Source organism: Entelurus aequoreus, linkage group LG21, assembly GCF_033978785.1.
Source record: "Entelurus aequoreus isolate RoL-2023_Sb linkage group LG21, RoL_Eaeq_v1.1, whole genome shotgun sequence".
NCBI lineage: Eukaryota > Metazoa > Chordata > Actinopteri > Syngnathiformes > Syngnathidae > Entelurus > Entelurus aequoreus.
In genome coordinates, this window is record NC_084751.1 from 8,219,857 (window position 1) to 8,237,084 (window position 17,228).

At 40.5% G+C, this 17,228-nt stretch overlaps 1 protein-coding gene across 1 annotated transcript in view; it reads left to right on the forward strand.

Annotated features, from left to right (window-relative positions):
- stx4 (syntaxin 4) overlaps window positions 1-11,921 on the forward strand; it is a 14,478-nt gene extending 2,557 nt beyond the window's left edge. Inside the window, exons 2-10 of the mRNA XM_062031880.1 lie at window positions 668-772; window positions 835-934; window positions 997-1,071; window positions 4,654-4,724; window positions 4,809-4,917; window positions 5,001-5,074; window positions 5,143-5,280; window positions 7,977-8,087; window positions 11,442-11,921. Coding sequence (XP_061887864.1) covers window positions 668-772; window positions 835-934; window positions 997-1,071; window positions 4,654-4,724; window positions 4,809-4,917; window positions 5,001-5,074; window positions 5,143-5,280; window positions 7,977-8,087; window positions 11,442-11,519 — 861 coding nt within the window. The 3' untranslated portion in view covers window positions 11,520-11,921. The remainder of the gene's footprint in view (window positions 1-667; window positions 773-834; window positions 935-996; window positions 1,072-4,653; window positions 4,725-4,808; window positions 4,918-5,000; window positions 5,075-5,142; window positions 5,281-7,976; window positions 8,088-11,441) is intronic.
- The last annotated feature ends 5,307 nt before the right edge of the window (window positions 11,922-17,228 follow it).

The window sequence follows — 17,228 nt, forward strand, 5'->3', positions numbered from 1 at the left end:
TTTTTAGGATCACTAATACAAAAACTGACAATAATGTCTGATTGAATGCTAAAATGGTTATGACAGACCGCCTCAAAAAGCTACTGAATGAGACACTCAGAAAGTACATGAAAATAATGTGGGATTTACAATATTAACTATGAACGATAAAACACTGAATATTGACAACATTTGAACGTTTTACTTCTCACACCCCTTCTCGATCGACATTATTATTATTATTTTCAAGCAAAACGCAACATAAATGCAACAAAAATATGAATGCGAAGGGTAAAAAAAACACCTACTATCTGATATATTACTTTTCTTGCAGAACTTTGTTGTCAAAATCTCAGATTGCAAGCATTGAAATACTTTGTATGGTTCAAGACTTCCGGTCATTAGAAAACATCACTTTCCATCTTAAAGATCTAAAAATAATGATTTGGGAATGTCTGGCGGGCCAGATTGAAAAGCTTAAGGGGTCTTCATTTACCCAGGTGTGTTGTAACGGCTGCTATTTGATTGTTTTGTAGCTCAAAAAGCCCATCAATAATAACGAGCCAGTCTTCTGAATGGATCTTTTAAAGGAATCCCATCTCTAACGTGGCTGCTCACTCAGCTTTAAAAAAGAACAAAACAGATTTTCTAGCGATGGATGCCTCACTACCTATTTCTGTGATCTCAGAAAGGAGAGGCTTCGGACGAGGACGACGAGGGCAAATCTCTGATGACCAAACCTGGATCCTCTTCTGCCAAGGAGGAGAAAGACAATGAGAACTTCTTTAAAAAGGTAAAGAGGGACTTGAGTGCGTGGAAGTCGGTGTTGGCTGGACTTGCTGTGTTGCGTCTTAGGTGCAGGAAATCCACGAGGGTCTGTACCGGCTGAAGAAGGTGGTTTCTGACCTGGAGAACAAACAGAAGACGGTGCTGGGTGTGGCCCTGCCGGAGGAGGGTACGCTCCTTCTGCACACGCCTGAGCTCACGTACTAACACTAACACCTTCCATCTCTGCAGGCATGAAGAAGGAGCTGCAGACTCTACGCGACGAGATCAAAACCCTGGCCAGTCACATCCAGAAGAAACTAAAGAGTGAGTCATCTCTCTGTGTGGGTTTTTGTTGGTTTGATGGACCGTTAATCACATTTTCATTTAGATTTTAGCTTCTTACGATCACATAATGACATAATAATATAACATAATAATGCAGATGTTCCTTCTTAACTGTACTTAAATGTACAATATATGTATCATATATTTATATTATTCACATGTGAATAATGCTGTATAATAGACTGTATTTATATTATTCACATGTGAATAATGCTGTATAATAGACTGTATTTATATTATTCACATGTGAATAATGCTGTATAATTAAACTTTGAAATAAATAAATCATTAAATAAATCATTAAATCATCAAATTAAAAAAATTGTGAAATAATTGACTCATGAAATAAAAAAAAAGTTAAATAAATGAAATACATTTTCAAAATAATTTGATAAATCATGAAATAAGTAAAATTGGAAATAAATAATTCAATCAAGAAATAAATCATTAAATCATGAAATAAAAAAAGTATAAATAAACTGTATTTATGTTATTCACATGTGAATAATGCTGTATAATAGACTGTGTTTATATTATTCACATGTGAATAATGCTGTATAATAGACTGTATTTATATTAATCACATGTGAATAATGCTGTATCGTATTTATTGTCTATTGTGAGTGAACTTTGGTGCTGATTTTCCCCCCAGGGATCAATAAAGTACTTTCTATTCTATTCTATTCTATTCTATATAAATAGAATAACATTTAAAAAATGACAAATGGGCCACGCAACATTCATGCAAAAAAAAAAAAAGTAAGGCATTTTGGCATTAAACGTAACCGCGTTGCATCAGGAAAATTGACATAAATGTGAAGGAAATGTTGTCATTGTGAGGAGAAGGAAAAAGGAAAAAATTGTTTGGGAAAATAAAATGTCAAGTACCGCTTATTCAGCCCCAAAACATGTCACAAACTAAACAATGTGGAGACAACCTCTTCAAACTAGCAAGCTAAAGTTAGCCCACAACACATCTCATCTGCTTGTGTTGTTGTGAACGACATCATGGGTGTGTTTTGCAATTGTGTTGTTGTGAACGACATCATGGGTGTGTTTTGCAATTGTGTTGTTGTGAACGACATCATGGGTGTGTTTTGCAATTGTGTTGTTGTGAACGACATCACGGGTGTGTTTTGCAATTGTGTTGTTGTGAACGACATCACGGGTGTGTTTTGCAATTGTGTTGTTGTGAACGACATCACGGGTGTGTTTTGCAGTTATGTTGTTGTGAACGACATCATGGGTGTGTTTTGCAGTTATGTTGTTGTGAACGACATCACGGGTGTGTTTTGCAGTTATGTTGTTGTGAACGACATCATGGGTGTGTTTTGCAGTTATGTTGTTGTGAACGACATCACGGGTGTGTTTTGCAGTTATGTTGTTGTGAACGACATCACGGGTGTGTTTTGCAGTTATGTTGTTGTGAACGACATCACGGGTGTGTTTTGCAATTGTGTTGTCGTGAACGACATCACGGGTGTGTTTTGCAAATGTGTTGTTGTGAACGACATCACTGGTGTGTTTTGCAATTGTGTTGTTGTGAAGGACATCATGGGTGTGTTTTGCAATTGTGTTGTTGTGAACGACATCATGGGTGTGTTTTGCAATTGTGTTGTTGTGAACGACATCATGGGTGTGTTTTGCAATTGTGTTGTTGTGAACGACATCACTGGTGTGTTTTGCAATTATGTTGTTGTGAACGACATCACGGGTGTGTTTTGCAATTGTGTTGTTGTGAACGACATCACGGGTGTGTTTTGCAGTTATGTTGTTGTGAACGACATCATGGGTGTGTTTTGCAGTTATGTTGTTGTGAACGACATCACGGGTGTGTTTTGCAGTTATGTTGTTGTGAACGACATCATGGGTGTGTTTTGCAGTTATGTTGTTGTGAACGACATCACGGGTGTGTTTTGCAGTTATGTTGTTGTGAACGACATCACGGGTGTGTTTTGCAGTTATGTTGTTGTGAACGACATCACGGGTGTGTTTTGCAATTGTGTTGTTGTGAACGACATCACTGGTGTGTTTTGCAATTGTGTTGTTGTAAAGGACATCATGGGTGTGTTTTGAAATTGTGTTGTTGTGAACGACATCATGGGTGTGTTTTGAAATTGTGTTGTTGTGAACGACATCATGGGTGTGTTTTGCAATTGTGTTGTTGTGAACGACATCACTGGTGTGTTTTGTAATTGTGTTGTTGTGAACGACATCACGGGTGTGTTTTGCAATTGTGTTGTCGTGAACGACATCACGGGTGTGTTTTGCAATTGTGTTGTTGTGAAGGACATCATGGGTGTGTTTTGCAATTGTGTTGTTGTGAACGACATCATGGGTGTGTTTTGCAATTGTGTTGTTGTGAACGACATCATGGGTGTGTTTTGCAATTGTGTTGTTGTGAACGACATCACGGGTGTGTTTTGCAATTGTGTTGTTGTAAAGGACATCATGGGTGTGTTTTGAAATTGTGTTGTTGTGAACGACATCATGGGTGTGTTTTGAAATTGTGTTGTTGTGAACGACATCATGGGTGTGTTTTGCAATTGTGTTGTTGTGAACGACATCACTGGTGTGTTTTGTAATTGTGTTGTTGTGAACGACATCACGGGTGTGTTTTGCAATTGTGTTGTCGTGAAGGACATCACGGGTGTGTTTTGCAATTGTGTTGTCGTGAAGGACATCACGGGTGTGTTTTGCAATTGTGTTGTTGTGAAGGACATCATGGGTGTGTTTTGCAATTGTGTTGTTGTGAACGACATCATGGGTGTGTTTTGCAATTGTGTTGTTGTGAACGACATCACTGGTGTGTTTTGCAATTGTGTTGTTGTGAACGACATCATGGGTGTGTTCTGCAATTGTGTTGTTGTGAACGACATCACGGGTGTGTTTTGCAATTGTGTTGTTGTGAACGACATCACGGGTGTGTTTTGCAATTGTGTTGTTGTGAACGACATCACGGGTGTGTTTTGCAATTGTGTTGTTGTGAACGACATCACGGGTGTGTTTTGCAATTTGAACTATTCATTCAAGATCTGTCTAGAGAAAGCTAAGGTCCTACTGGTTTAAATATAACTTAGATATTGGGTTTCACTATGTAAAAGCGCTTTGAGTCACTAGAGAAAAGCGCTATGTAAATATAATTCACTTCACTTCACTTTAAGTGTTTATTTGAGCTCTCAAGTATTATCAGTGTACATGAAAGGAAGGTTCATGCTGCTACAGAAAGAAAGAAAGGAGTGATGAATGAAGAATCCATACGAGTAGAAACGTGATGGACGGCTAGAAGACGGACTGGCACTCCCACTTCCGGTTGAAAAGCTCTAAATAGACGGGCAGTGAGCGACCTTGTCCAAAAGATGGCGCCATAGCAGAAACTAACACACCATTTCAGTGTCTTTGCATGATTTTTTAAACTATTTGCTTTATGGCTGAAAAAAGATCCATAAATGAGCTGCGCCGTTTTACAAGTCGCAGGGTTCAAAGCGTAGGGAAAAGTATTGGCTTCTAGTCACTTTGCCATAACGGTGCAGCCTAGTTTGACGGCTGGTGTGGTTGCAGGTATCGAGCCCAAGAAGGGAGAGGATGACGTCAAGTACGTGCCGGTCAACGCTCGCATACAGCGCACGCAGGTCCCGCCTCCTCCTTGTCCCGTTTGGCGTTTGATCCCGCCCCTTCTCCCGTGGTGACGCCAAACGCTCCCTCTCTGCTTGCAGCACGGCGTGCTGTCCCGGGAGTTTGTGGAGCTGATGGGTCACTGCAACACCATCCAGGCGCAGTACCGAGACCGCAACGTGGAGCGGATCCAGAGGCAACTGAAAATCAGTGAGTCCCGCCCGAGTGGGCGTCGGCCGACAGAGGAGGCGTGGCTTGTAACCTCTGGTGCTCTCGCCCCCCCCCCCTGCTAGCCGGCACCAACGTGACGGGCGAGGAGCTGGACGCCATGCTGGAGACCGGCCAGACGGACGTCTTCACCCAGAACGTGAGTCCAGGTGCTGCACGGGACTTGCGGGACTTTGCCAGACTAAAGTCCCTGGCCGCGCTCCTCAGATCCTCATCGACGCTCAGGCCACCAGACAAGCACTGAACGAGATCGAGTCTCGACACGACGAGATCCTGAAGCTGGAGCGCAGCATCCGAGAACTTCACGACATGTTCCAGTACTTGGCCATGGAGGTGGAGGCTCAGGTAGCACACCAGCCATACCCTTGCCCTTCTAAAGACTTCAAAACTGCTAGCAACAAGCGGCTAACAATACAGTCCACTATTCCGCTCATAAAGCCCTCTAAAAACTGGACCAAGGAGCTAACACAGAGGAACTACTTTTCTGGAGTAGTGACACTTCCTCTTTGAGTGTGTAAAAGTTAATGGCAGCTTATAAAATGGCTCTGAAGACGAGAACTTGGTCAACTTTGAATTCTAAAGCTAAAATACTTGCTACCAACAAATGAAACCCGTCAACATCGCTAAGAATACTCAGAAAACATACTTTCTTATGTTTTTTTTTTAAATCTGGGGAAGTGCTGAAAGATACAACCATCCCGTCATTGAAAGTCGCTGTTTTATGTTCTTGTTTGAAAACGCTCAGCAGTGGTTCTACCTAACAATCACTCATCCAGCCATCCATTTTCTACCGCTTGTCCCTTTTGGGATCGCGACCATAGTGGATCTAACATAATAGTGTGAGAGTCCAGTCCATAGTGGATCTAACATAATAGTGAGAGTCCAGTCCATAGTGGATCTAACATAATAGTGTGAGAGTCCAGTCCATAGTGGATCTAACATAATAGTGAGAGTCCAGTCCATAGTGGATCTAACATTATAGTGAGAGTCCAGTCCATAGTGGATCTAACATAATAGTGTGAGAGTCCAGTCCATAGTGGATCTAACATAATAGTGAGAGTCCAGTCCATAGTGGATCTAACATAATAGTGAGAGTCCAGTCCATAGTGGATCTAACATAATAGTGTGAGAGTCCAGTCCATAGTGGATCTAACATAATAGTGTGAGAGTCCAGTCCATAGTGGATCTAACATAATAGTGTGAGAGTCCAGTCCATAGTGGATCTAACATAATAGTGAGAGTCCAGTCCATAGTGGATCTAACATAATAGTGAGAGTCCAGTCCATAGTGGATCCAACATAATAGTGAGAGTCCAGTCCATAGTGGATCTAACATAATAGTGAGAGTCCAGTCCATAGTGGATCTAACATAATAGTGAGAGTCCAGTCCATAGTGGATCTAACATAATAGTGTGAGAGTCCAGTCCATAGTGGATCTAACATAATAGTGAGAGTCCAGTCCATAGTGGATCTAACATAATAGTGAGAGTCCAGTCCATAGTGGATCTAACATAATAGTGTGAGAGTCCAGTCCATAGTGGATCTAACATAATAGTGAGAGTCCAGTCCATAGTGGATCTAACATAATAGTGTGAGAGTCCAGTCCATAGTGGATCTAACATAATAGTGTGAGAGTCCAGTCCATAGTGGATCTAACATAATAGTGAGAGTCCAGTCCATAGTGGATCTAACATAATAGTGAGAGTCCAGTCCATAGTGGATCTAACATAATAGTGAGAGTCCAGTCCATAGTGGATCTAACATAATAGTGTGAGAGTCCAGTCCATAGTGGATCTAACATAATAGTGAGAGTCCAGTCCATAGTGGATCTAACATAATAGTGAGAGAGTCCAGTCCATAGTGGATCTAACATAATAGTGTGAGAGTCCAGTCCATAGTGGATCTAACATAATAGTGTGAGAGTCCAGTCCATAGTGGATCTAACATAATAGTGAGAGTCCAGTCCATAGTGGATCCAACATAATAGTGAGAGTCCAGTCCATAGTGGATCTAACATAATAGTGTGAGAGTCCAGTCCATAGTGGATCTAACATAATAGTGTGAGAGTCCAGTCCATAGTGGATCTAACATAATAGTGAGAGTCCAGTCCATAGTGGATCTAACATAATAGTGTGAGAGTCCAGTCCATAGTGGATCTAACATAATAGTGAGAGTCCAGTCCATAGTGGATCTAACATAATAGTGTGAGAGTCCAGTCCATAGTGGATCTAACATAATAGTGTGAGAGTCCAGTCCATAGTGGATCTAACATAATAGTGAGAGTCCAGTCCATAGTGGATCTAACATAATAGTGAGAGTCCAGTCCATAGTGGATCTAACATAATAGTGTGAGAGTCCAGTCCATAGTGGATCTAACATAATAGTGAGAGTCCAGTCCATAGTGGATCTAACATAATAGTGAGAGAGTCCAGTCCATAGTGGATCTAACATAATAGTGTGAGAGTCCAGTCCATAGTGGATCTAACATAATAGTGTGAGAGTCCAGTCCATAGTGGATCTAACATAATAGTGAGAGTCCAGTCCATAGTGGATCCAACATAATAGTGAGAGTCCAGTCCATAGTGGATCTAACATAATAGTGTGAGAGTCCAGTCCATAGTGGATCTAACATAATAGTGTGAGAGTCCAGTCCATAGTGGATCTAACATAATAGTGAGAGTCCAGTCCATAGTGGGGCCAGCAGGAGACCATCCCGAGTGGAGACAGGTCAGAGACGTCCCCAACAGATGCACAGACAAGTGGTCCACCCTTAATCCCAAGAACACTTAAGTTTTCACCAAGTCTGCCATTATTTCCCGGTTTTTGTTGTCTGCTTCGTGCTCAGTAGAACCAAGAAGTTCCAGTGATGCTTCACATGAGCAGAAGACTAACTATCAGCAGTTCTCATGAATGTTCCCATCACATCCTGACAGCATGGTTTATAGAACCACTCATTGTTGGCCACCTTTTGCTAGCAGTTTTTCACCCTTTAGGATGCGCAGCAAAGGATGACATAAAGTCCCTACATGTGGTGTCCTGCAGGGGGAGATGGTGAACCAGATCGACCACAACATCAAGCAGTCGTCCAACTACGTGAAGAAGGCGCAGGACAACACCTCCCAGGCCGTCACCTACCAGCAGAAAGCCCGCAAGGTACGCAGTCTCAGACTCAAAGTCCCAGTCTCAGACTCAAAGTCCCAGTCTCAGTCTCAAAGTCTCAGTCTCAGTCCCAGTCTCTCAGTCTTAGTCTCAGTCTCAGTCTCAAAGTCTCAGTCTTAGTCTCAGTCTCTCAGTCTTAGTCTCTCAGTCTTAGTCTCAGTCTGTCTCTCAGTCTCAGTCTTAGTCTCTCAGTCTTAGTCTCAGTCTCTCAGTCTTAGTCTCAGTCTCTGTCTCATTCTCTCAGTCTTAGTCTCAGTCTTAGTCTCAGTCTCTCAGTCTTAGTCTCAGTCTCAAAGTCTCAGTCTTAGTCTCAGTCTCTCAGTCGCAGTCTCAGTCTCTCAGTCTTAGTCTCAGTCTCTGTCTCAGTCTCTCAGTCTTAGTCTCAGTCTCTCAGTCGCAGTCTCAGTCTTAGTCTCAGTCTCTCAGTCTCAAAGTCTGTCTCTCAGTCTTAGTCTCAGTCTCTCAGTCGCAGTCTCAGTCTCAGTCTTAGTCTCTCAGTCTCAAAGTCTCAGTCTCAGTCTTAGTCTCAGTCTCATTCTCTGTCTTAGTCTCAGTCTCAGAGTCTTAGTCTCAGTCTCTCAGTCTTAGTCTCAGTCTCTCAGTCCTAGTCTCAGTCTTAGTCTCTCAGTCTTAGTCTCTCAGTCTTAGTCTCAGTCTCTCAGTCTCAGTCTTAGTCTCAGTCTTAGTCTGTCTCTCAGTCGCAGTCTCAGTCTCTCAGTCGCAGTCTCAGTCGCAGTCTCAATCTCTGTCGTAGTCTCAGTCTCTCAGTCTTAGTCTCTCAGTTGCAGTCTCAGTCTCAGTCTCTCAGTCGCAGTCTCAGTCTTAGTCTCAGTCTCTCAGTCGCAGTCTCTCAGTCTTAGTCTCAGTCTCTCAGTCGCAGTCTCAGTCTCTCAGTCTTAGTCTCAGTCTTAGTCTCTGTCTCAAAGTCTCAGTCTTAGTCTCAGTCTCTGTCTTAGTCTCAGTCTCTCAGTCTTAGTCTCAGTCTCAGAGTCTTAGTCTCTCAGTCTCTGTCTCAGTCTCTCAGTCCTAGTCTCAGTCTTAGTCTTAGTCTCAGTCTCTCAGTCTTAGTCTTAGTCTCAGTCTCTCAGTCTCAGTCTTAGTCTCAGTCTTAGTCTGTCTCTCAGTCGCAGTCTCAGTCTCTCAGTCGCAGTCTCAGTCTTAGTCTCAGTCTCTGTCTTAGTCTCAGTCTCTCAGTCTTAGTCTCTCAGTTGCAGTCTCAGTCTCAGTCCCTCAGTCGCAGTCTCTCAGTCGCAGTCTCAGTCTTAGTCTCAGTCTCTCAGTCGCAGTCTCTCAGTTGCAGTCTCAGTCTCAGTCTCTCAGTCGCAGTCTCAGTCTCTCAGTCGCAGTCTCAGTCTCAGTCTTAGTCTCAGTCTCTGTCTTAGTCTCAGTCTCTCAGTCTTAGTCTCAGTCTGTCTCTCAGTCTCAGTCTTAGTCTCTCAGTCTTAGTCTCAGTCTCTCAGTCTTAGTCTCAGTCTCAGTCTCTCAGTCTTAGTCTCAGTCTCTCAGTCTTAGTCTCAGTCTCTGTCTTAGTCTCTCAGTCTTAGGCTCAGTCTTAGTCTCTCAGTCTCAAAGTCTCAGTCTCTCAGTCTTAGTCTCAGTCTCTCAGTCGCAGTCTCAGTCTCTGTCTTAGTCTCAGTCTCAAAGTCTCAGTCTCAGTCTCTCAGTCTTAGTCTCAGTCTCTCAGCCTTAGTCTCAGTCTCAGAGTCTTAGTCTCAGTCTCTCAGTCTTAGTCTCAGTCTCTCAGTCCTAGTCTTAGTCTGTCTCTGTCTTAGTCTCTCAGTCTCAGTCTTAGTCTGTCTCTCAGTCGCAGTCTCAGTCTCTCAGTCGCAGTCTCAGTCTGTCTTAGTCTCAGTCTCTCAGTCTTAGTCTCAGTCTCTCAGTCTTAGTCTCTCAGTTGCAGTCTCTCAGTCGCAGTCTCAGTCTTAGTCTCAGTCGCAGTCTCTCAGTCGCAGTCTCAGTCTCTCAGTCGCAGTCTCAGTCTCAGTCTCTCAGTCGCAGTCTTAGTCTCTCAGTCTTAGTCTCAGTCTCTCAGTCTTAGTCTCAGTCTCTCAGTCTTAGTCTCCGTCTCTCAGTCTCAGTCTCTCAGTCTTAGTCTGTCTCTCAGTCTTAGTCTCAGTCTCAGTCTTAGTCTCAGTCTCTCAGTCTTAGTCTGTCTCTCAGTCTTAGTCTCAGTCTTAGTCTCTCAGTCTTAGTCTCGGTCTCTCAGTCTTAGTCTCAGTCTCTCAGTCTTAGTCTGTCTCTCAGTCTCAGTCTTAGTCTCAGTCTCTCAGTCTTAGTCTGTCTCTCAGTCTTAGTCTCAGTCTTAGTCTCGGTCTCTCAGTCTTAGTCTCAGTCTCTCAGTCTTAGTCTGTCTCTCAGTCTTAGTCTCAGTCTCAGTCTTAGTCTCAGTCTCTCAGTCTTAGTCTCCGTCTCTCAGTCTCAGTCTTAGTCTCAGTCTCTCAGTCTTAGTCTGTCTCTCAGTCTTAGTCTCAGTCTCAGTCTTAGTCTCAGTCTCTCAGTCTTAGTCTGTCTCTCAGTCTTAGTCTCAGTCTTAGTCTCTCAGTCTTAGTCTCGGTCTCTCAGTCTTAGTCTCAGTCTCTCAGTCTTAGTCTGTCTCTCAGTCTCAGTCTTAGTCTCAGTCTCTCAGTCTTAGTCTGTCTCTCAGTCTTAGTCTCAGTCTTAGTCTCGGTCTCTCAGTCTTAGTCTCAGTCTCTCAGTCTTAGTCTGTCTCTCAGTCTCAGTCTTAGTCTCAGTCTCTCAGTCTTAGTCTGTCTCTCAGTCTTAGTCTCAGTCTTAGTCTCGGTCTCTCAGTCTTAGTCTCAGTCTCTCAGTCTTAGTCTGTCTCTCAGTCTTAGTCTCAGTCTCAGTCTTAGTCTGTCTCTCAGTCGCAGTCTCAGTCTCTCAGTCGCAGTCTCAGTCTTAGTCTCAGTCTCTCAGTCTTAGTCTGTCTCTCAGTCGCAGTCTCAGTCTCGCAGTCTCAGTTGCAGTCTCAGTCGCAGTCTCTCAGTCGCAGTCTCAGTCTCGCAGTCTCAGTTGCAGTCTCAGTCGCAGTCTCTCAGTCGCAGTCTCAGTCTCGCAGTCTCAGTTGCAGTCTCAGTCGCAGTCTCTCAGTCGCAGTCTCAGTCTCGCAGTCTCAGTTGCAGTCTCAGTCGCAGTCTCTGTCTTAGTCTCAAAGTCTCAGTCTTAGTCTCAGTCTCAAAGTCTTAGTCTCAGTCTCTCAGTCGCAGTCTTAGTCTCTCAGTCGCAGTCTCAAAGTCTCAGTCTTAGTCTCAGTCTCAAAGTCTAAGTCTTAGTCTCAGTCTCAAAGTCTTAGTCTCAAAGTCTCGCCTCGCCTGGTGCACGCTCTCAGTTCACTTGCTTCCCCCGCAGAAGAAGATCTGGATCGCCATTTGTCTGGCCATCGTCATCGTCATCCTCGCCATCTCGCTGGCGGCCACCTTCTCCTGACCAGACCACGTGTCGGCGACCCCTGGGGAGACCAGGACCGTCCCAGTCCCCTCTCAGACTGGCAGGAACGTGTGCAGTTTATGAACAAATTGCCCTTTTAGAACTGCTTGTACAGAACGTAACATTTAAATGTAAATACACCTTTGCTGCCTCCTGCGGGGATTTTTAACTTTTTCTACTCCTGCTTTGGACCTGAGACGTGTGAGCAGCTCGAGGACTTGAGGCCAGGCGAGCGTGAGGTCGTGCACCGAGGTAGCTAAGGAGGGACGAACACACCTTTTGTTCCTGCGGTCAGTCGGTGAGGACGGATTCGTACTCCAGGTGGTCTGCGGTTACATTGAGACCACAGCAAGTCTTGTATTACCGAGTGTGCTTTGAAATAAAATGTTGCCTTCAACCTCGCAGCTTTTACTTCACATAAGACAATACAATATTCATGAGAACAAACTTTTTTTTTTTCATCAGGTTGAAACAGGAAGACTTGAGCGGATACTAAACACCCCAGTGAGACCAGTGCAGCGAAAGACACTGAATAAAACCCCCTTCGCACTTCTTCAAACATTTTTAGTAGAGATGTCCGATATTATCGGCCGATAAATGCTTTAAAATGTAATATCGGAAATTATCGGTATCGTTTTTTTTATTATCGGTATCGTTTTTTAAATTTTTTTAAAAAAATTAAATCAACATAAAAAACACAAGATACACTTACAATTAGTACACCAACCCAAAAAATCTCCCTCCCCCATTTACACTCATTCACACAAAAGGGTTGTTTCTTTGTTATTAATATTCTGCTTCCTACATTATATATCAATATATATCAATACAGTCTGCAAGGGATACAGTCCGTAAGCACACATGATTGTGCACGCTGCTGCTCCACTAATAGTACTAACCTTTAACAGTTAATTTTACTCATTTTCATTAATTACTAGTTTCTATGTAAATGTTTTTATATTGTTTTACTTTCTTTTTTATTCAAGAAAATGTTTTTAATTTATTTTTTAAAAAGGACCTTATCTTCACCATACCTGGTTGTCCAAATTAGGCATAATCAATCAATCAAGGAATCAATCAATGTTTATTTATATAGCCCTAAATCACAAGTGTCTCAAAGGGCTGTAAATGTGTTAATTCCACGACTGTATATATCGGTATCGGTTGATATCGGTATCAGTAATTAAGAGTTGGACGATATCGGCAAAAAGCCATTATCGGACATCCCTAATTTTTAGGCTTATATACAAAATATTCAAATATTTTCAGTAGGGATGTCCGATAATGGCTTTTTTGCTGATATCCGATATTGTCCAACTCTTAATTACAGATACTAATATCAACCGATACCGATATATACAGTCGTGGAATTAACACATTATTATGCCTAATTTGGACAACCAGGTATGGTGAAGATAAGGTACATTTTAAAAAAATTAATAAAATAAAATAACTAAATTAAAAACATTTTCCTGAATAAAAAAGAAAGTACAACAATATAAAAACAGTTACATAGAAACTAGTAATGAATGAAAATGAGTAAAATGAAGTGTTAAAGGTTAGTACTATTAGTGGAGCAGCAGCACGCACAATCATGTGTGCTTACGGACTGTATCCCTTGCAGACTGTATTGATATATATTGATATATAATGTAGGAAGCAGAATATTAATAACAGAAAGAAATGGGGGGAGGGAGGTTTTTTGGGTTGGTGCACTAATTCTAAGTGTATCTTGTGTTTATGTTGAATTAATAAAAAACAAAAAAAACAATACCGATAATTAAAAAAAAACGCAAAACGGGGTGTGCAAGGACCGGCCTCGAAGACAGCGACAGGTGAGTGGATGGCCCAGGTAGGCCTTGTTATTTTAAATAAATGATAAATGGGTTATACTTGTATAGCGCTTTTCTACCTTCAAGGTACTCAAAGCGCTTTGACAGTATTTCCACATTTACCCATTCACACACACATTCACACACTGATGGCGGGAGCTGCCATGCAAGGCGCTAACCAGCAGCCATCAGAGGCAAAGGGTGAAGTGTCTTGCCCAAGGACACAACGGACATGACTAGGAAGGTAGAAGGTGGGAATTGAACCCCAGTAACCAGCAACACTCCGATTGCTGGCACAGCCACTCTACCAACTTCGCCACGCCGTCCCTGTCGCTGTCTTCAAGCTGGTCCTTGCACACCCCGTTCCGTGGCAGGCCTGCAGACCACACCCCCCTCCACACATACATACATATATACGCATGTGCATACAGATACATATACACACACATGTATACATACACATAAACGCATGTACATGCACATACATATATCTATATACACACATGTATACATACATAACATAAATCCACACATATATATCCATCCATTTTCTACCATTTGTCCCTTTTAGGGTCACGGGGGGTGCTGGAGCCTATCACTATATATATATATATATATATATATATATATATATATATATATATATATATATACACATGTATATATACACATGTATATATACACATGTATATATATATATGTGTATATATATATATGTATATATATATACATACATAGATATACACATGTATATATATTTACATACATACATATATATACATATATACAGTATATATATATATACATATATATATATACATACACATATATATACATACACATATATATACATATATGTATATATATATATACATATATGCATATATATATACATATATACGTATATATATACACACACACATATATATACATACATATATGTATATATATACATATATGTATATATATGCATATATATACAGTATATGTGTATATATATACATACATATGCATATATATACATATACTGTATGTATATACGTATATATATACACACACATATACATACATATATATATATATATACATATATATACATACATATGTATATATATACATATGCTGTATATATATGTATATTCATACATATATATAAATACATATATATACATATATATACATACATATATATATATATACATATATACACATTATATATATATATACACATATATATATATACACATTGTATATATATATATATATAATGTATATATATATATAATGTGTATATATATATATATATAATGTATATATATATATAATGTGTATATATATATATATATATATATAATGTGTATATATATATATATAATGTATATATATATATAATGTGTATATATATATATATATATAATGTGTATATATATATATATAATGTATATATATATATATAATGTGTATATATATATATATAATGTATATATATATATAATGTGTATATATATATATATATATATATATATAATGTGTGTGTGAGGTTCATGGCTGGTGAGGCACTGACTTCATCACAGTCAGATTTACAAACATATGAACCCTAAAGAGTATCTTATTCACCATTTGATTGGCAGCAGTTAACGGGTTATGTTTAAAAGCTCATACCAGCATTCTTCCCTGCTTGGCACTCAGCATCAAGGGTTGGAATTGGGGGTTAAATCACCAAAAATTATTCCCGGGCGCGGCACCGCTGCTGCCCACTGCTCCCCTCACCTGCCAGGCAGTGAACAAGGGGATGGGTCAAATGCAGAGGACAAATTTCACCACACCTAGTGTGTGTGTGACAATCATTGCTACTTTAACTTAACTTGAACTTTACACATACAAAATGTAGCACACAAAAAAGCACATTTAATTAAAAAAAACATTATGGTCTTACCTTTACTTATAAATGAAGTCCATGCGCCGCTCCTTTTGAACAAAAGCATTGATAACTTGTTTATAGAAGTCTTCCTTATCTTTCTTCAGTTTTAAAAGTCTCTCTGTCTCGATGGAGATGATCCTTTAATTATTACCTCCTGCTTCCATTGAAAGTCCAGTTTAGAAAACTGTTTTATTTTAGATATGTAATCCTCCATGACAAAAGTCCAGGCGAGAGGAAAAAATAAACGATCGCTGCTAACTGTTGCTGCTTGTTGTCACTTCTTCTGCTGCCGAGTAGTCGCAAGAATGATCGCTGGGATCACTAGCGCCCTCTACCACCAGGAGGCTGGATTACTGCGAGCCTCACCCAGTGCGTCTTTTGCAGCCGCTTTATGATCGCTCAGCACAAGAAATACGTTACACACATACAGTTGTTGACGAAATGCACTGTACATTATATACCTCAGCTAACTAAACTATGGAAATGTATAATATAATTCATATAGCAATACGGTCTCACTGCACAGCAGGCCAGCAGTTAGCCCAGTCATTGCGCAATCCATGGTGAGGCTCAACTGGCTGGTGACTCACTGCAAGTCTCTTCTCAGTATTTGAACGGCAAATGTGAAAATTCAGCAATTTTGAATAAAAATAATGTAAAACTGGGGAAGTTAAATGGAAAATAACTTTATAGTATAATCACTGGATACATATAACAAATTAATTTTTTTTCTTTCTTTTTACACTTTTTTTCTTTCCATGATGGCACATGAGGCACCGCCTCACCTGCCTCCCCTGACATACATATATATATATATATACATACATACACACACAAGTATATATATATATATATATATATATATATATATATATATATATATATATATATATATATATATATATATATATATATATATATATATATATATAATATTACGTGACATGCAGTCAGCCCAAATATTTTTAGTCCAATGCGAGCCGCAAGTCAAAAAGTTTCTTTGATGACAAAAAGTGTTCACCAAGTTTGTTGTTCAACTTAGCAAGTATTAAAACTATGAAGAGTTCAGTCAAACATTTTAAAGTCAAATTTACTTGGAAATAGTTTGTAGCACAAATATTTTACCCAAAAGCTGAATAACCTTCACTTTTTGCGAGAACATTAAATGTTATGTTGTCAAAAATGGATGAAGTGGCTGGAATATAAAGACAATATAACATACATCCATAAAGGTGGATGCATATGCAAAAGTGCAATATATTTATCTGTACAGTAATCTATTTATTTATATCTGCACTTTATTGCTCTTTTATCCCGCACTACAACCAGATAATGCAACGGAATGTCGTTCTTATGATTATCCGTACTGTAAAGCATACTTGCCAACCCTCCCGTTTTTAGCGGGAGACTCCCGGTATTCAGCGCCTCTCCCGACAACCTCCAGGCAGAAATTTTGTCCCGACAAACTCCCGGTATTCAGCCGGAGCTGGAGGCCACGCCCCCTCCAGCTCAATGCGGACCTGAGTGGGGACAGCCTGTTCTCACGTCCGCTTTCCCACAATATAAACAGCTTGCCTGCCCAATGACGTCATAACATCTAGGGCTTTTAGAGAGTAGAGTGCACAACTGCGCACACAACAAGGAGACGGAGCAGAAGAACGAGGAAGTTACAGACATGGCGACGCCGTCGACGAGCAAGATGAACAAATACGCTTGCAAGTTCCAAAACGAATGGAAACAAGAATTTTAGTTCGTCCAGGACAGTTGGAAGGGGAAGGGGTATGTAACTATGTTGCCTGTACATTTTGTAGAACAGACTTCTCCATTGAACACGGTGGCCGAAATGATATACTCATCATGAACGGAGAAGTTAAACAGGACAATGCTGCCATCTACTGGATAGCCTCCAGAACACTGATATTCAAGTATTTATTTTATTTATATGTATAATAAAAT